This window comes from Pteropus alecto, unplaced genomic scaffold, assembly GCF_000325575.1.
Source record: "Pteropus alecto unplaced genomic scaffold, ASM32557v1 scaffold398, whole genome shotgun sequence".
NCBI classification, from domain to species: domain Eukaryota; kingdom Metazoa; phylum Chordata; class Mammalia; order Chiroptera; family Pteropodidae; genus Pteropus; species Pteropus alecto.
In genome coordinates, this window is record NW_006442497.1 from 5,966,053 (window position 1) to 5,986,613 (window position 20,561).

Here is a 20,561-nt window from a genome sequence, read left to right on the forward strand (position 1 = left end):
TTAAAAACCAAAAGACAGGCTTGTATTGTGGGCATGTAAAACATAAACAATGTACAAAGAAATCTGTTGTCTGACTAGCCACTATGTCTGCGGCATTAGGACCTACTGAAAAACTTTCACAGAACTTTGCCCTAGGAAGCTTCCGGTGAGAAAAGGTGACACTTAAGCCCAGGCACCACGCAAAGCGAAATTCAGGAACAAAAGCCAAGATTCATTTCATCACTCAACAATCGTGTTCCTGAATGGTTGACTATGTGTACAACACTTTAAATGACATACCAAAAGATGGGTCAAGTCTTCACTTGGCCAGATCAAAACCCGTTTCCTTACAAAATTTTCTCAAGGCATGAACCCCAGGTTATCAGCATCTGAGGCGTTTGAGATGTCTCTTAAGAACACAGGTCTCCACATCATACCCCACACTCAGTGAATCCAGTTCTAGGCCTGGCAACCTGAACTTTAACAAGCATCCACCTACCCACTCACTTGGGTCTGTGGGTCTCTGCTCTGAGAGCTGTGCACTGCCATCTATGCACACTCACTCTTCTCCCAAGAGAAAAGGTCATGCTTGTCCAAGTTGCAAAACTGAATACACATTTATTTCACACACAGTGCAATTTAGTACAGGCAGAAAAGCACTCTGCATCACATTCATGATCAATATCCTCTTCTTTCTACTTGGTATGTCACTGAAAACCTAGCACATCATTTGTCTAAAAAATCACATAAAAGATCCCTAGAGAAACTAATCTAATGGTTTTCCCCCAAACAATAGACTTCTTCTTCATTAGTCAAATTAGTTCTTGCTTACACTGACAGTGGAATGCAATGCAAACCTAACAGTGATATTTGTTCACAAGAAAGACTACACTTATGCTTTCAAGTATAAAGATTATGGCTGAGTGTCTAATTTGCCTGTTATTAGCCACCAGAACTCGAAGGGGAAGCAACGACTTTATGGAAATTATACTCTTCCTGCAAATTCAGTTCCACAACCTGTATGAGCAAGGGTCCAAGTCACTGGAGAGGCAGCAACGCTGACCAAAGGGCCTGTTCACGTGTGGAAACGCACCAGATGTGCCTTTCCCGGCTATGTCCTTCCCTGAGGTCCATTCCACTGGCTTCACATTAACTTGGTCCTCCAGTTTTGCAGCAGCTATTTGGAAGACTGTGGCTTGTCTTTGGGTTGTGATCTTTACATTTCCAAGAATCTGTGTTGGCTGATCTCAAGGGTAACATGCCTTGTCCGAAATATAGATGTTCCCATGGTATGAAGGCCATTCTGTAGGTTGTGTGTGTGTATTTCTCCTATGGGAGATAAAGCCTCTTTCCTCTTTAGCAAGAGAACACTGCACTGGCAGCGCTGCTTTGGCTAGCTCTTTTTCCTATGTTCCCTCATGTGCGCAGCAATTGAACCAGCTATTTCTGCATTCTTCTTGTTCTGGCCAAAATAATCTAGAAACTCGCCATCTGGTCCAATTAAGTACATTATTATTGTATGATCCACCTGCAGAGAAAGGGGGTAGAGATCACAAAAAGATTACCAAAATAAGCTGCTAGTTTTACTGAATAAATGCCACAGGATATGAGAATTTCACATCAATGCTTAAATAACCTTGGTGGCATTTATTATTTATGGAATGGGCCTAAGCCTTTAATAATAAATTCACAGTGACGAATTCTCTAAAATCCTTTGTTTCCCAGAAATCTGCATTGCCTACTGCTTGAGACATTACCTAGAACTTGGATTTCTTTTGGCTCAATCCTTAACACGCACAAACTGAGAAAAAAATTCACTTTTAAGAAATGGCTGTTGCTGGTCTTCGTAAAAGTCAATACTTGTGAAACGACAATGCTTGCTTGTAAAGAGCCTACATTTATGTGTAAAGTATTTCATTTGACCTCTTAATCATATTATAAAGACATATCACATAGAATTAAAAGTGTTGGGGAAAAATCACTTTAATAAGTTCTTGGGGTATTCCTTCATGTTTTAAGAACTACCTAAATTTTGCTTACCATGTTTTATGAGAAGAAACCAGAAAACTACTAAATATATAATTTATAAATTCTAACACAGTATTTAGTCCTGATATTAGTGATTCAAAAGGATACATGGAAACAAGTATTTTTCTCCCCTAGGAAATTTTTATACCACGCTAAACAATCCTATCTGAAGCAAACCACCTGGAAGCTCCTGAAGAGCTATAAATTCTACACCTCAAAGGAATCATTGTAAATCCACTATCCATTTTCCTGGCAAAGTTCTTAAAACTTTCCTAGCTTTAACTTAAGTTTAGATTAGCATGTTTTTTTGTTTGTTTTGTTTTTGTTATATGCTTCTACAAAACCCAATTTTAAATAAGCAGAAGACTTCGAACTTAGAGTCCTTGGGATTTACTGTAGGCTTGACTGCTATTTGGCAAGACTAAAATAAAGACAGGAATGTGATCGTACATACCAAAATGGAGACACCCCCTTGAATATATTCAAACACACATTGTATGTCTGTGAGGTTATTTTTTTTTTTATATACACATATTCGTAAAGAGAGAGCAAATGGAAAGAGGCACTTGCCCATGCACATAAGGAAAGAATGTACACCAAGAGAGCTCAAACAAACAGCTGGTGATTCCATGTGTCTTCGAACAATTTACTGCAGGAGTAGGACAGGGGATCTATTTTTCTCCAAACATATGAAATGATGTAAGTCAGAATCAGGTCTCCAGTTCGCTCTTCAAACCTTATCCCATAGCTTACACCTCTCTTCTTATTTTTCTTTTCTCTATTCTCTCTCCCTTAAAAATCAGAATTTCAGCGTATTGAATTTATTTTACAAGTGTTCTTAATATAAATTACTTTCTAACACATAATAAAAGTACTGTTCTAGCCACAGACTTGTCAGTGGTCAAGTCTCAATGTCCATTTGGGTACAGAGCAAACTGCCATCTGTTTCTAATTGAGCGTTTTAAAGTTCTAGCAGGTCCTAGTAGAGAAAAAGTAGCACTTATTGATAATCTCTTTCACATGTCATCTTAACCGAGAAGACAGGTATCATACTCCTCTACAAACAATAAAATGAGCTTAAGGGTAAGTTATATAAATTAGTAAGTGCAAGACTTAAGCTTAGAACCTAGATCTGCCTAATTTCAAAATCCACAATCTTTCCATATCACCATGTTGCCACTATCTTTACTGGAATTCTATTGGAGGGTAAATTTAGTTTTTCTAATGTGTATTTATACATATGCCTATATACACAAACATATATGTATATAATTTTTCTTTTGAAAAGGTAATAAATGCTCATAAAATAGAACAAAGAATATACGGTAAACCTCTACAATGACCGTCCTCTTCCCCTTCCAAACTCCCGGAGTCCTTGTTCTTTATTCTTTCAGAGAAATTTTCGTCATTTATTAGTGTGTATAGACCCACCTATTTCTTTTATCATCTATCACCTATTTCTTTTTACATAGAAGTAACAATATACTATACTTGTTTTCTCGTTTAATGAGATATTGGACATTGTTCTATATTAGCACATATATAGTAGCCTTTTAAAAAATGGGTGTTTGGATTTCTCAGTCTTTTTACAAACAATGAGATAAGGCATATCTATAGGATAAATTCCCAAAAATAGGATCTCTAACTTAAAGTGTTCCGCTTTAAATGCAGATACTGACAAACTGCCCTCAGAAGAAACTGTTCCTATCAACAACTCATGAAAGTGCTTGCTGTTCCAAATTCATGCCAACAGTCTATTTCCACTTTTCCCAAATTCGATTTTGACAATGTATTTCAACTTTTGACCTTTGCTGATCTAACAGGTGAAAAATGGCATCACATTATACAATTCACATTTATTATGAGTGAAACTGAACATCTTAGGTTTGAAAACTACTTATATTCTTTGTCAACAGTAGTTTCTAATTAATACTTACAAAATAATGTAATATTATAGATATAATGCAGTGATGTACACATTTATCTTTCAAAGGAATCCGAAACGTTTGGCACGCCCAGTTTACATATACTATCAGTCTGAGGATTCCACTAGCGTTCAAAAACCAGAAGCTTACCTTTTGCTGCTGTTGTTTGAGATTAAGAAAATCTCACTCCATTACACCTCAACTTTTAAGGCACTCCCTAACTCCTTGCAGATCCTTAAATCTTAACAGAAGTTTCTCGTATCATCTTGTGGATGAAAATTTGACATCTCAGGGGACAGCAGTCATACTAATGAAAAACCGAGGAAGCTGGAGAGTGTCTCCCCCTATTGGTTGATTTAGCAAATGTATAGCAATGAACTCTAAATTATCAAAATGTCAATTCTTATGGCAGTAGGCCAGTAATTCTCAATATGGGGTCTAAAATATATTCTAGAGGGTCCAAAAAGTCTCCATAAGACAAATAATTACATTTCAACTTTTAAAATAAAAAAATTAATATCCTGTCACCCCAATAATTTTAAAAATTAAAAAAAATTAATATCCATGTTAATATATGCACAGTACAAATCTCAGTGCCCAAACTTGTGTTTAAGTTTATAAACTCACTGGTATCAACCAGTAGTGTACAGGTTACAGGCAGACAAGAAAATGATGTATTCTTGCTGAGTCAAGTCTAACCAGTCAAGTTAGACTACACAATCAAAGGTGTCAAAGTATTTTAAATTAAAAAACTGCAAGGGGCAGTTGATAGTATAGTTAGGTATCTGACAGCAGTCAAATCCAAACCACATTCCTGTAGTGAGCAGTGCTTTGGTTTCAGCAAAGTGTCTCTTGTTACCTTAACTGAATGCTTTGAGTTTTATATGTAGTTTGATTTTATTTGTAAAATCCTTTTCTGACTGGAATTATGAGCTATAAACACAAAATTAAGGAGTGTTATCTAGTTTACAATTGGATATATTTAAACAATTTAATAAAACTCGCTGAACACCAGAGGTCAGACTGATTAGCTCACCTTCTCTCACAATCATCATAAGTTAAACTCAAAACCCAGTTAATACAACTCTCTTTTACAGAAAGAGTAAATAACTTTGCAAAGTATTCTTTCCCATGGCTTCCTCTCTCGACCATTGTTCCCCTCTGCTCTTCACTCATTCTTCTCATGCTGCTGGTGCAACAAGAGGAAGCCACAGTAGGGTCTCTCTGCTTTCCTTAAACTTAAGAGCTTAAAGAAAAATGCTATTTTTTTCTTATTTTTTGCTCCAATGAATCCCTAAAGCTAGAACAAGATTCTAGCTTTAGAAGATTCAAGCTAGAACAAGATTCAAGCTAGAACAAAGATTCCCTAAAGCTAGAACAAGAACTGGAAAATAAGATTAAATAGGCTTAAGACAAAGGAATCAGAAGTGTTTTTAATTTAGGTTGTAAGCTACAGGGGCACACAATGTGCTCCAGGTTCAAAGGTGATAGAGAAACCAGAGTGGGCTGTAAAAAGGCAAACCATCACAATGAGATGTCCCCTCTGCACACTGCTCTTGGAAACTGGTCATGGCGCAGCTGGCAGATCAATGATTCGGGGTCCTGGTTGTCTCTCTCTACAAAACCAGGTTTGCAAATGGAAAGGCTCTTATGATTCATCACTTTGGCCAACCAATATAATAGAGAAACTAGAGCGCGGCAATAGAAAAAAAAAAAACTGAAATGAAACTAAAATACAATGTTGACTCTTAACGTGATGAGAAAGAATGTCCATTTTGAGAAGAAAACTGGATGGAACAGTGCTTATACTCTTTGTTGGTGCTTTACTGTGAAATCGCTGATACTAAAAGGAACAAAGGAACTTTGGCATTAGCCTAGGGCTGCTGGGGCAGTGCTGAGGAATGCAAAAATAGCTCTTTGATGTACCAGCTCCAGAAGTGCAACTTAACAGAATTTCTGTTCTTCAATCATTAAAAAGCATATATTAAACACCTAATTATGCAAAGCATATAGTTGATGTGAAAAACACACCTTATAGAACATCCACCTGCCTATGGCTTTCATCTTTTCTCTTGCTTTTCAAAATGCAGTTACCCACGGCCTAATACTGCTTCTCAAAAGGAGCATATTTCTTACACCCCTTCACTGAGGACAGAGAGAATACAATGTTACAAACTAAAATAAGCTTTGCCACAAAAGGATGGCTTCTATATTCTATTGATTCTAAGATACCGCTGATTTTATATTGCCTTCTAATTTTATGTGCCACTAGAAAAGAAAAACAGGCTATTAAATTATGAGAATACTGAATATAAATTAAAGAAGCATCCTTTAAAAAAGTATACTTCTACTATACTTTTAAACATTCCTAATTCCTAAGGAATTTGCAGTAGCCTTAGGTTTTCTTTCATCTCTGAAGCCAGTTGTCACTTATAGCTAGCTACATGAATGCCTGGGACCTGGGAGCTGGCCTGTGGGTTGAACACTGAGCATTTACTTACTATGTAATCCTCATCTTCATCCTTGGGGCCAGGGCTGTAATACACTCGGTAAGCTCTGGCCACTTGATCGATCTCTTCTTTTCTGCCAGTCAAGCCAACCAGTTTGGGAGAAAATTCTAAATAAAAATGAGAAAGACACTGAAAAATGAGAAAGCACGCAAAACAACCATCTCTACTTCAAAACCACAGTATGAATTATATTGCCACTTTCTCCCTGTGAGTCTCTAAACATTCTCTCATGTTTCAAATGAAAAGAAATCCACATAGAACAAATGAAAATTCTACATTGTAATGTATGTCACATTGAAATTAAACTGAAAATCAGTAAAAGAAGGATATCTGGCAAATCCCTAAATACTGAAGATTAAAAACATACTTCTAAATAACACATGGGTAAAAAAAAGTCTCAAGAGAAAGTAAAAAATATTTTGAAAAATGAAAATGCAAACACAACTTATCAAATGTGTGGGATGCAGCAAAAGCAGTGCTTAAGAGAAAAATGTATAGCATTGAATGCATACATTAGAAAAAAAGACCTAAAATCAGTTAATATAAGTTTCCATCTTAGGAAACTAGGAAAAGAGTAAATTAAAAAGTAAGCAGACGGAAAGAATTAGAGCAGAAATCAATGAAACTGAAAACAGAATATTAATAAAGAAAACAATGAAACCAAAACTGGTTCTTTACAATCTATCAGTCAAAACCTTTCATGACTATCTAGTAAACATCTGGAGGAAATATATTCTAATTATTTAAATCAAATTTTTTATTAATTTAGTTGTTTTTAAATATTTAGATATAATTCTGAGAAATGCTGAAGTTAAGATATTATGAATTAAGCACTATAGTGTTTCACTGTATCATATGAGAAAAGTTTGCTTCACAATTAGTTCATACCAGGTCAAAATATCTGTATCTTGTTTTCCAGCAAATAATCTCATAGCATGTATGTGCTGTTAAGTTTTTGGAATTTATGTAAAAAGGCTGGTAAAAGTCACTTAAGACAACTGAATTCATCACACTACTGCAATGACAGTCCAACATTTAACATTAGTGCTTTCTTCCAAAGTTAGAGAAAGTGTATTTTCATTCTTTGGATGACTTCATTCTAACTGAAAAATTGTTCAGGTGCTGAAAAAGCAAGATGGTTGTCTTTCTTTTCCACTCTATGAGTAAACGAAGAGAAAGGTGAATGAAGCCTGAATTAGTTGAACATCCAAACTTTTAAAAAATTGTTGAAATTGCAATAATTTTCTAAATACAAACTAATTTTAACACACCCAAAATGCAATTAGTAATGATTACATCATAAAACGCTGTACATAGGTGCTGCTGAAGAAAAATTACCATAAGGTTTTGGTATTTTGGTTAGGTACAGCAACTCAGATGTCTATTCATTTAAAGATATTTATAGTTTGGTTAATATGTGATGAAAAATAATTGCTAATATAAAATACATTTAAGTTGGAGATTATTCATCCCCAAACAAGTTATATTTGCTTTTTACTGCTTTAGGAAATAACTATTCTATTGCCCAAATTTCTGACAAACCTGCAAACTGTGGACATAAATTCTGCTTATATGTATTAAAAACTCTCAGATTTCACAGAGAAAACATAAACCTTTGCAACCTTGGGTTATGCAAATATTTTTTACATACACAGCCAAAAGAATTAGCTATACAAGAACAACTTTATAAACTGGACCTCATCAAAATGGAAAACTGCTCTTAAAAAAGATATGGCTAAAATGACAAGCCATAAACTGGGAAAAAATATTTGCAAATTATATACCTGATAAGACATCAAGAATATAAGAAACAAATAAATAAATGCCCCATAAAACAGGCAAAAGATGTGAAGAGATACTTCACCAAAGACATACAGATGGCAAATAACAGCATGAAAAGATGCTTAACATTAGGAAAAAGCATATTAAAACCACAATGAGGTACCACTAAATACCTACTGAAATGACTAAAATAAAAGATTAACCATATCAAGTGTGGCAAAGAATGTGGATGTGGGAAAAATGGAACTCTCAATACAGTGCTAGTATGAACGTAAAACTGTACAAACACTTTGGAAAAAAGTTTGTCAGTTACTCGAAAAGTTAAATATATACCTACTATGTGATCCAGCCACTCTACCCCTAGGTATTCAGTAGGTACTCAGTAGAAATGAAAGCATGTGTCCATACAAAGACTTGGACATACATGCTCTTAGCAGCTTTTTTGTAATAGTCAAAAACTGGAAATAACTCCAATGTCCATCAATGAAATGTTACTCAGCAATAAAAATGAATATTATTGATACATGCTATAACATGGATGAACTTCACAATAATTATGCTGAAAGAAGCTATTCAAAAAAAGAGTACACACTCTGTAATTCTATTTACATAAACTACCAAAAAATGCAAACCAATTTATATTGACAGAAAGCAGATCAGTGGTTGCCTGAAGATAGAAGGTAGATGAAGGGGAGGGGTAAAAGGAAGGGATTAGCAAGGGCATAAGGAAACTGTTGAGGGTGATGGATATTTTCACATTTTGATTATGGTGATGGTTTCACAAGTGCATACATATGTCAGAAGATAACAAATTGTATAATTTCAACAAAATGATGTACTTGTCAATTACATCACAATCTATCTATTAAATAATATACAGTCGGTCCTTTATCAAAAACATTTTTAAAATAAACTTAAGAGTTTTAGAGGATATGCGGCCATATAAAAATAAATATAAAACTATTCATTAGTCCTTCTGACCAGTTGCTTAAATCAATTTCATCATAATTAAAATTTAAATTCCTGATTTTTAAGTATGCACATTCTGCACACTAGTACAAGAACAACAAAATCTGTTCATACTCATCACATTTTTCAGCTGAAAAAACATGAATTTGGAGAAATGAAACAATTCGCCTAAGCTTATAAGAACTTAAATATTCACCCTTAATTCTACCAAAATTTACAGTCTTTAAAAGTACATTCTAATAGGTTTTAACCTGCATATTGAGATGTTTGAAGTGAAATGCTTTAATAGTTATGTGTTCCTATCATAATGAATGTTTTGGATTTATAAAATATGTGCTGAGTTCAAAAGGTGTTTACATGTAATTCATTTTTAACCTCTCAATTTACATACTCCCAGAACATGTTTGCCTTAATTTTACAAAGGAGAGAATGCAGTACAGAGCTGGAGTTAGAAGCAATGTATCTTTACTCTCAATTCAAGGCTCCATTAACTTAGTTGGTATATGAAGACCAAGTTCAATTCTTTCTCTGTGACAAAATAAAAAAGCTCTGCCCCAGAAATTGAGAAATTTGTTTCTTATTTATTTACTTACTAGCCACAGTCACAACTCTGAGCCTCATCTTTTTATTTAACTGTAAAATTGGTGATAATACCATGTGTCCTCCTTATTTCACAAGGTGTTGTAAAGTTCAAATGAGCTGATCTTTCAAAAACTATAAGAGCTAAAAAGATGTAAAGTACTATTAATGAAACATACCTTTCACATAATTTGCAATGGCTTCTTTTGTGTCCCTCTCTGGGTCAATAGTGATGAAAAGTGGAGTTAAATTTGGCAGAGTTGGAATACTATCTGAAAGAAAGTTCTCGTTAGTCAGTATTCACGCTCTAAGGGAAAAGACAAAGAAAGCCAGCAATTACAGTAGAGTATAGTAAGTGCTACAGCAAAGTATTAAGGAAATACATATGCACATCTGACACTGATATTACATGACAAGGAAGGGATGGACTTCAGGATGAACAGATCTATATTTTATGGTGGAATCATAAATATCCTACCAAATACCAGCACCAGTGCATACATGCTATTACCCAGATCACACTATATGGGCATCTTGTCTCTTAATCCACTAAAATATATATAGAGTTCCCCACCCTTCCATAACTCGAAGGCAAGGTAAACTATTCCTAAGGACTGAATATTCTGGAACAACTATTTTAAGAAGGATGTACACTGCCTTCTCATTGGTATGAATAAATGCCCCTGACTGTCCATCATAGACCACAATACATATCTGTTTAACAATCAGTGACTGGGGAAAAGTCAGGGGCAGTGTCAATGATGGAAGGCCACAATGAAGTAAGGCACACAAAGTAGACTTAAGGGAGACCCAAACCACATTGCAATTTTTGAGCAACCTCACTTTTAGCATCACAATAAGCTCCATTTGGTAGAGAAAAAGGTCACAGGATTCAAAGCAACAAATAAGCGTAATGCTGAGAGTTTGTTCTCACAAACCAAATAACTACAACTTTCTGCCTAACAGTAACATAAGAATGTGAAAAGTGTAGTGATGTTAAATAAACGTATACTTTTTATAGTAAGTGATGGCTTTCTTACCTATTTCATCCACGACTTGAATCATTTTTTCTAGTTCTTCTGGACAGATATCAGGGCAATGAGTGAAACCAAAATAAATCAATACCCAGTGACCCAGGTAGTCCTTATCAGTTTTGGGTTCTCCAGTATGAGTTATGAGGGAAAATGGGCCCCCAAGTAAAGGCTTTCCAATGCTTCGCTGCTGTTTCTTCTCCAACTCTTAAACACAAACACACACCGGGAAAAAAAAAAAAAAATCAGTCTAACCACAGGTTATATCAAATGTCTGATATATGGTCCATACTATACTAATGACTGTATCAAATGTCCGATATATGGTCCATACTATACTAATGACTGTGTGGGCACAAAATGCAGAAAAAATAGTGTCAGTTTTCAAGAAGCTTAAAAAAATCTTTTAAGAATAAGCATGAAACAATGAAACGAAATCAAATTCAGTGCTATGGAATGTAGTCAGGACTATAAAAAAAGAAAGTGGTAAAATTATTTCCTCCTTTTCTGGAACAATTCAGTCCTAAGCCAACAAGTGTGCCCTGATAGGGGTGGCGGAGGGGACACAGCAGTGCAGAATGTTTAAGCCCAAACAGGAGAGTTGGGTGGCTTAGCATTAGAAGTCTGTGCCTGAGTGTGCTGGGGGCAGCTGCATAGGGAGAGAACAGTGGTGATGGGATCTTAGTTACTTACCAGAAATTGATCAAATAAGTATATTAGAGATGAGTTACAAATGTAAAAGGAGTTAGAAGGATAGAAAGAGAAAAAACTAGAATGAATCCTACAGTATTAGAAAGTGGAGTTACGGTATGAACTTATGGCTTCAATCTATATACATAAATACAGATGTAATTATATGCACGTGTATGTGTATGTATATATATGCATTTCCGAGCTCTGTCTACTTAGAGGACCCAGGAGCAGACGTACCCCAACAGCAATGAATTCATATCCTGATTACTAAATATCATCCTCCACTAAAAGGAAATGGGGCTTTTTAGAGAAAAGGCTGATATCAGAGCTGGGGCAGAGAAAGCACAAGATAAGCCTGGAACATTTCATAAGCTAGAATTAAAGGAGAACTCAAAGAATATTGGAGACGTCAAAAGGAAACAGAAGCCTGCTCAAAGAGACTCCCATTGACCAATTTGGGACAATCTGAGCATCAAATTAAAGAGAATAACAAATTATTACTCACTGATTATAAAGAAAATCATGAGTCCATACTGCCATAAATGAACTGAGTTTGATGGGGAAAAGAATATTTACATAGGTAAATCTATATCACAAAATGCATATTAATTACATTTTTGGTAGAGAAGCCTAACAGACACCACCTTAACCAAATGATCAAACTGAACATTATAATTATGTAATGGGACAAATTAAAATCATGTGGCACCTGACTAGGTAGAATGAAAACACAGCAACTTTTTGTGATATTCTTGCCAAAAGTACAGGACCTGACTCTAATTATGAAACATCAGACAAACCAAAACTAAGAGACATTCTACAAAATAATTGGCCTGTAATTTTCAAAGTAGTCAAGATTGTGAAAGTCAGGTAAAGATTAGAAAAACTGTTACAGATTGAAGGAGACTAAAAGAGATAAAAATTAGGTATGAGGTGTGGTTCTGAACTGGATCCTTTTGCTACAAAGGACATTAAGTTGCAAAATTTGAATGAGGTCTGAAGATTGAACAATAGTAACATAACAATGTTAACTTTCTGATTTTGATGGTTGTACTGTGATTTTGTTGGAGAATGTCCTTATTTGTAGGAAATATATAATAAAGTATTTGGAGACGATGAGGCATCATGTCAGATATTCTCAAATGATTTAGGAACACTTTTAATATTGTTTCATAATACAGTAATTGCAGGTGAAATTCCAAACTAAAGTCAAAAGAACCTTGCATTTTCTAGAAGTATCTCTACTACTCTGTTCCTAGCTTTTATTTTGTTTCATTGTGAAACTAAAGGAACTTAACTGCTTATTAGAACACGAAAATTGTATCAATAAAACACTGCTCGTTATACAAAAGAAATGTCTATATATCAATATGGATTTTGGCATCAAAAGAGCCTCTAAAGTAAAAAAATCAAAACAAATCTGAGTGATATTTTAAAGATTTGCTGGAAACTTCCGAACCAAATCTTAAGTCCTAGAATATTCACTAAAATATGAAGTTCCTGTAAACAATGTCTAAACACATCAAGTGTTTATCCAGAGCAGTCCCTAGCATTCCTGAACCACGTTCTTCCTCTTTTTCCATCTTCCATGGTCAGCCTCCAGGCTTTCCCTCTGTTGATACTCAGCGGTTTACAGTAAAGGTTGAGCCTTCCTGTGGCCCTCAGAGGACCCTGATCCTCCCTCTGGCTTGGTAGAAGCTCACCTAGTAAAATCCTTTACTTCTGTGTGTTTCCTCATCATATGCATGTCAATGGTTAGACTGCATCCTAGTCATCTTTGTATCCTCTGGACTTTGTACTATCTATAGTTGGACCCGTCCAACAATAAATCTTTTCAGATTGTTATACAGTGGTATCTTGGATTGGATACTGGAACAGATAAAAGGCAATAGAAAAACAGGTAACTCCATATAAAGTTTCTAGTTTAGTGAATAGTATTGTACCAATTTTAATTTCTTAGTTTTGATAAATGAGTCATGGTTATGTAAGTGTTAAGATTAGGGGAAGCTAGGTGAAAGGTATATGGGAACTTTCTATGACATATTTACAACTATTCTGAAAACCTAAAATTATTTCTAATACTGTAAAAGTAACAAAAAGATGATAGTCTCTAGCCAGGGAATATTTTATTCAGACTTGACAAGATATCTACTTACTCTCTGTTTTTTCTTTCTTGAAGTACTTCATTCCAGCCAATAAAGCTCCTCCAATAGCAAATGTGACCGCTAAAGACTTCCAAGAAACAGGCTACTGGGGCAGAGGTTTCAAAAATAAAACATCAGTAAGATGCAGACATTTAATCATACTAAACTTATTATAGTTTTTAATAAACGTTAACACAGGCCTTCATCTTGTTAAATGTGCAAAATGTTTCATGGTACTTTCGGATGAGAAAATACTAAATGTTTCTGTGAATGCATTTGCATCTGGCTCCTAACACAATCACAAAGACACTTGTTTCCAAGGGAAAGTTGCCTAAGCCAATTTCTTTTCTTATGAAAAAAAGACTCAGCTCAAGTATCATGACTGTTACTAGAGGTGAACTTGATCCCAACTGCTGATTTAAAAACCAGTTAATTACCTGCCTGTACTATTGAAAATATAAATAAATCAAATAAAATTTCGGAGATAACCTAACTCTAGCTTCCAAAATCACAAAGGCAATGTAGATCTAAAAGTGGAGTTTCTAGCAAACTGCATCAAGCTATTTCTTTGTACTCTTTTCAAGCCTCAAAGTTAGATGTCGACTACTTAGGCCTAACTCATTAACCTTCCCAAGCTCGGAAAACCACTTCTCTCATCTATCAGCTGGAGGGTAGTGGCTCTTAAATTCTTTTTGGGTCAAAACTAGAACCCGAGAGAAATTTAAGAAAAAAGGCATATCTAGCACGCAACTACGACCCTTATTTTGCTCAATTTCAATGTATACACCAAAACTCCAAAGAGGGGTCTAAGTCACAAAAATTAGAAAAATGCTCTGACTCCTCAATAATGGTAAACTTAAGGTTGAGACCGCTAAGAAAATCTGAAGCTTAAACTAAAAATCCAAGCTCGAGTATGTTTTTAACCGCATGGAGGAGGTGTTGGTTCTCAAGTTCTCTCTTAAGGGCTGACACTTCAGGCAAACCAAGGGAAAGGCGGGATGAAATTCTGCGACTCAGGTAAGCCGTTTGAGTAGCGGACAACTTCAGGCCAGGCCGAGTGATTTCTGAGATTACGATCGAGTGGGATGGGAAAGCCACAGGATTATTTGACAGCCGCGACGAAGAAAGGAAATGCTCCAAGTGTGCACTCACCCCAGGCTGTGAGGGACGCGAGGGGTCTCTGCGGCCCTTCGGGTCGGGTCCCGACGCTCCCGGGGGTGGCGGCATCGCAGTGCTAAGGAGCCGGTTTCCCAGGCAGCTACCGGCGAGCCCCGAGACCCGCCACGTCTCCTCTCGCTGCGCGCACAGTTGCCTCAGCAAGACGCTCGCGGTCCCCTCAGCTGGGCCCCAAACACCAAAACCGCGAGGTAACAGAGGCCAAAGTTGACAACTCGGAAGCCGCATTATCCGGCCCGCGCCCAGGAACAGAGCCGCCATGAGCTCGGAAATCGCGCCTCCTTTAGCCCGCCCCTCGACTTCCAGCACCGTTTCCGCTTCCTCCGGAAACCAGGAGGAGCACCTCTCTCCGCGCGGCTCGATGGTGGCGCGGTAGCCTACGGGTAGTCTGGGATCCTTTCGCAAAGGAGCTGGACCGTGGTAGGTGGTTCCTCGCGGTTGGAGGCGGCTTGGTCCGGGCTGGGCGTGGGTGGGCAGCAAGGCCTGGAGGAGGGGGCTGCTTGGGGGTCCAAGCTGCGCGGCGGGGCCTAGGCGGGAGGTCCTGGGCGCTAGGGGCTCCTAGCTCCACTGGGCACCCCCAACCTCGAAAAAGAGAAAGCACTGTCCGGGGACTGGCGGGACCTAGCATCCCCCATTCTTGCTCAGTGTGGAGACCTGCCACGTGGAATTGTGAGGCTGTTGACCCTCTTTGCACCTCCAAGCTAACCCGTTGCTTTTGAAATTAACTTTTTTTTGGATTGATAATTAGGATATTTTGAGTGGTTAGGGTGGCAAGGGCGAGTCAAGTATGACTGAAGTGCCTGGGGCTTCCAGTTACTTCCAGGTTATAAGGTAAACTAATTTTAAGTAACGGCACAGTACGAAGTAGCATATACCGCGCCATCCCTTAATTTAGTCTCTCTGGGTCTCAGTTTCTTAAAATATTCTTGTCGACTCCCCTGCCTCCTTCAGTTTAGTGGTTTGAAGTTTGTTGATGAGTTCCTCATCTGGGACTGCTTATTTGTTTAGGTACGGCCCTATATTAACGAGGCTGAGAGCTTTCGGAGGTTTATTTTTCATTTCTTCTGAAAGTTTAACTCGCATTCTGTCTGCCTTTGTTTATGTCTCAGTATCTGTCATCTTAACCCTTCCCCACCTCACTTCTGTGGTAGATTTGCAAAATACCAAAAAAGGAAAAAATGGCTTTCTAATTCTCTTCCTTCAGATCTCACTGCTGCGTGGCTATTTTTTCAATGGGCTTCCAATGAGAAGCTACTCGTGCTTGGGTGTTGGAGTGAAGCACGGTATTTTCTGTGAGCTGGTTAACTAGTCAAGTGTGCTCCTTTCCAGTGCAGAAAAGGTGTAGTGTAGTATCACCCAAGTTTCTTGATTCCAAAGTTGAACTGGAATTTCTGCTCAAAGTAAATGTTTGCTTAGCACTTCAAATTGTTTTTGTAAACTTTTTTTTCCAATTACATTGATATGCAGTATTCAGATTGTTTTTAATCAAACTAAATTTTCTCTCCTAAAGTTGCTTATGGGTGGTAAGAATTTTTACCTTCTTATTTTTGTGTATTTGCCCAGGAAGAAATTTTTTTTCAAATTGACAAAAAGACAAAAACCACCTTGCTTATTCAGACAATGAGCATGTACAGGTCTCTCTTCAGCCTGCTGCAAAGAAGGCGCTTTTCTTTTGGTTTCCAGTAGGTGGTGTCTAAGCCTCTTGGATCCCTGTTTTATATAAAGCCTTAAAAATGCCTTATTTTCTGATAGATATTTAATCACACTCGCTACCCTCAGTTTCAGTCCCTGTCAGTGTTAGCAATAGTTTCAGTAGCATTTGCTCAGATTCCCCTCGGGCTCCACGGTGATTGGTCTCGGAAGGTATTCTGGGTTGGGAGTTGGGGGCTGTGGCTCAGCCTTGGTTTTGCAACCGCGGCCAATAAAAATCAACTGTTGTTTTTCTGCCGTCCCGCTGCTCTGCCTTCTGCCCCGATGACTGGGCCCTGTGGCCGGCCAAGGGGAGCTCACAGCACTCCTAGGCAGGGCTGCCCAGGGATCTCACTGCTCCTTCTTCCCTCCCCTCCCTCTTACAGGCAGCTCCCGGGGTTGAGAGAGGCAGCTTCTTTATTTCTCCCAGTCCACCGCCTGACACGGGGGTTCTGATCTCTGATAGCTCCTATGCGCAGATCCCATGCTCGGACATGCTGGTGTGCTGTTTGGTTATTTTTTGTTGAGTTTTAGATGTCCGGCTTATTGTTGTTTCAAGGGGAGCTATCTGGGGTCGTCTCTCACCCCACCATGTTTCCAAAGCCCTTGTTCATTCTTTTGCTCTGTTGTAGGTTAATTGAGCAAACCCACGTCTTATAAATTAAAATCGAGTTCAGTATTGTTTTTGGCTAGTTTGTTAAATTTTTATGCCAGAGTGATTCTTTTAATAACTTTACCTTTATTTGTTTGCCAGAGCATTTTTATACACCTTCATATTAAAATTTAATGTTAAAAAAAAATACAATCTTCTAAAACAGTTTCTGACACAACATAGATGTTTTATAACTAACCATACATTGGATGAATTGCTGATAACACTTATGAGCCAGATTTGATAGGCCCATGAAACTTTAATGTTAAGATATCTAAAATGATATCCAGTATAAACCTGTCACTTTTATTACTATTAAACCACCAAGATTCCCAAATGAGATTTTTCTCTTTCAATTTACTTTTCCTGAAAGAGATAGGACACAGATAACATCATTTGATATTTAGTCTGTCATTAGTGACAAGGCTGATCGAATTTGTGCTTGACATAACTAGGTTAGTGGTCCCCAACATTTTGGCACCAGGGACCTGTGCTCCTTTGAGAATCTAATGCCTGATGATCTGAGGTGGAGCTGAGGCTGTGATGCTAGTGCTGGGGAGCAGCTGCAGAATCAGCTGAAGCTTCCCTTGCTCACCAGCTGCTTACCTTCCGCTGTGTGTCTGCGTTCCTAACAGGCGGTGGACCTAGGGGTTTGGGACCCCTGCTTTAAGTTGCTTTGACTAGGACAGCTAGGCCTAACTTTGTGTGACCTTCTAGGCACTCTTAACTTTTTTGCTTCATCTCAAGTCCAGAATGCTTTTTAACCTTTTTCCCAGTTAGAAAAAAAAATGTAGCTCACTGCCAGCGTTCATTTAACATGCTTGTGAATACTACATTTTCTAGGATTTGACATTTTCAGTGATTGAACTACTAAAAATTACTATAAATAGAAGGATGCCATTTGTTTTAAAGACTGTTGATATACTAGAGCAGTGCAAAAACAATAGAAACGATATATTTCATGGCAGACTTTGGGGGTAAGGTTAGGACTGTAATCCATGAGTTATCTCAGGGTAAATGCTACAGCTGCAAGCACTGTTGGTGAGTATTCTCAGGCCAGTGGGGAAATGGGTTAAAAATTTCATATTATAGACATTTAAAAGCATAAAAGTAGAGCAAATAAAACTCATATACCCATTATTAGTTTTAACAATTATTATCCTCTACTCACCCACTGTTTTGTGTGTATTTAGTGGAGCAGGGGGTGTATTTTGAAAAAGCTCATGGCATCAGAATGTTTTTAATTCTAAATCTCCTCACTGGAGGTGTCTTTGGGTTTTTATTCTCTCCATCCACCAGGACCAATCTTTCTGAGTTCACTGGCATCTCCCTGAGCCATAAAATAAAAGACTGAGCTATTCAGCAGAATTAATTCCCTGCCCACTTGGTTCTTTTTGCCTTGCCTTACTCACTTCTGATTCTAATTGTCTTTCCTTGAATGTGGCCTTGTCCTCCCCTCTTGCCTCTTATCTTTGCCTTAACAAATCACAGTATGATTTTAAGTTTATGTTTTTCAAAATAATTTCTTTTAATTAAATTGCATGTTCTCTATCCATAACCTTATTTTTAAAAGCTATATGTATTCAGCATTTTGGATCTCTCCCCCCATCTCCCACCAGAACACATTACTGGTTTGAAGCGTGTGGCCCTAGCTGGTTTTCTCTATGTTGCTTAATTTTCTTTAACAAATCTTAGTATATCTATAAGTTTCACTAAACCGAACTGTGTTGCAGTGGAAGGTGTATCTGACAGGACTTTTGGAATCACATGACAAAAATTTAAAGCCAATTCAGTTTGAGTTTAAGCTCAAAGGAGAATTACTGGCTGTAGAACTAAATGACCAAGAGTAGTTTTAGCAAGGACAAGTGGATCCAGGTATTCAACCAATGTTCCCAGGACTCTACTTCATTCCATTAGTCAGATTTGCTTACTTCTACGTTGGATTTCTTCTCAGTTGACTTTCCCCTTCTAACTCTACTCTTATTAGCTTAGCAGAAGTAGTTTTAATAGCTTTGCTAGTAGTCCAGCAAAAGTTCAGGGGCTGGCCTTAGGCCCAGCTTGGGTTATATGCCTACCCCTAACTGACCAGAGGGAAACTGGGCTTTTAAAATAGGCCAGGCTTGGGTAATGTGTTTGCACCTCTCCATAAGTCACATGGAGAGTGAGGAATCAAGTAGTTGCCTAAGGAGACATGGAGGTGCTCTTACCAGAAGAACAGAATGAATGCTGGATAGGCAACAAATGACAAGAACAACAAAAAACAGCAGTCTACTGGAAAGAAGATCAAATTAATTGGGACTAAATGCCCTCTAGGAGTTCCACAATACTGTTATTACCTTGAAGGCTCTGAGTTTAAAGATAAAAATAAACAATCTCATTTGGCATTGGATAAAAGCACTCTGAGAAACAGTTTTAAGCTTTCGTAAACACCTTTCACTAATACACTTAGTAAATTATCTTCTGGTTTGATTCTGCTGTTAATTTGTATTTGGAATCACATATTTGAAATCTAATAAGACTAGAGATTTTCAGATTAGATGAGTTTTGTATTTATTATAATTGTATCTGAATTCTTTACTTTCCAAATCAGATTATCTCATCTATACCACCTCTCATACATATGGACTGACTTGACATCTAGTGGGGTCTGCAGAAAGAAATTAGCAAATAAAAAAAGTGTAAGAACACCAAGCCATTTCTTAGTATCTCCATCTTTTTTTCTGGTGCTGTTTTACCTGTTTTAGGGATAATTGTACCTATTTAGATTATGAAAGAAAGGAAAGTAGCTAAAGCTCATAATTGGGTGGATCAGATGGAAAGTATGTCATTAGTGTTAACAATTATGGAATGAAAAGCTCCTAATTTTAAAATGAGTCAAATTGAAGTGTGGCCCTTCTTGCTAATTGTGGAGTTGTCACCTTTACCTCTGATAGCAGCTTTGTGACAATTAGAATTTCAATTAAATCCTGTAGAGGATTTTAAATTTTAATGACAATTAAATCCTGTAGAGGATTTAAAAGAACTCTGGTTATATGGGTTCTCCAGCAAATGACTGGAGACCAGGAGTCTGAAAGTGATTTTAGAAATTCCAAATGAATTTTTAGAAACAACTAGGTTTTAATTAACTTAGCTACCACAGCAGAATTTATTACTGTAGCCTTTATAACAGAATAATTGATAAGTTAGGATTTTGGTCTTTGACTTTTATTTTAATCTTTAATATTCTTGACTCTCACAAGATGATAAATGATTTTAGATTTAGATTGTAAACAATATAAAATAATAGCTTTTCAAGTCAAAATCTCTTCTATTTGGCTACTGAAGCAGGGCAGAGATCATGTGTAAGAAAGATCGTGTGTTTTGGTTGTAGGGGAGTTAATATTCAAGTTTTTAAAAGCTGGTGC

The 20,561-nt window shown here is 37.2% G+C and overlaps 2 protein-coding genes across 4 annotated transcripts in view; one reads left to right on the forward strand and one right to left on the reverse strand.

Moving 5' to 3' along the window:
- LOC102882007 (protein SCO1 homolog, mitochondrial) lies at positions 1–15,116 on the reverse strand. Its single transcript, XM_006922395.3, has 6 exons — positions 14,793–15,116; positions 13,653–13,743; positions 10,813–11,010; positions 9,952–10,044; positions 6,434–6,549; positions 1–1,507 (listed from the first exon to the last, which is right to left on the reverse strand). The coding sequence occupies exons 1-6, from the start codon at positions 15,075–15,077 to the stop codon at positions 1,373–1,375; spliced, it is 918 nt and encodes a 305-aa protein (XP_006922457.1). The 5' UTR covers positions 15,078–15,116; the 3' UTR covers positions 1–1,372.
- The window catches only part of ADPRM (ADP-ribose/CDP-alcohol diphosphatase, manganese dependent), a 14,711-nt gene continuing 9,256 nt past the window's right edge, over positions 15,107–20,561 (forward strand). For all 3 annotated transcript variants that reach the window (XM_006922396.3, XM_006922397.3, XM_006922398.3), the window contains exon 1: positions 15,107–15,236. The gene's annotated coding sequence lies outside the window, so the exon portion shown is untranslated. The remainder of the gene's footprint in view (positions 15,237–20,561) is intronic.

Excerpts from the sequence above, each read along its gene's own strand:
- LOC102882007 (XM_006922395.3), bottom strand. The coding sequence starts at position 15,077 with ATGGCGGCTCTGTTCCTGGGCGCGGGCCGGATAATGCGGCTTCCGAGT. Across the intron at positions 10,045-10,812 it reads TCAAGTCGTGGATGAAATAG|ATAGTATTCCAACTCTGCCA; the intron begins GTAAGAAAGCCA and ends ACTTTCTTTCAG. Across the intron at positions 1,508-6,433 it reads ATGAAGATGAGGATTACATA|GTGGATCATACAATAATAAT; the intron begins GTAAGTAAATGC and ends CTTTCTCTGCAG.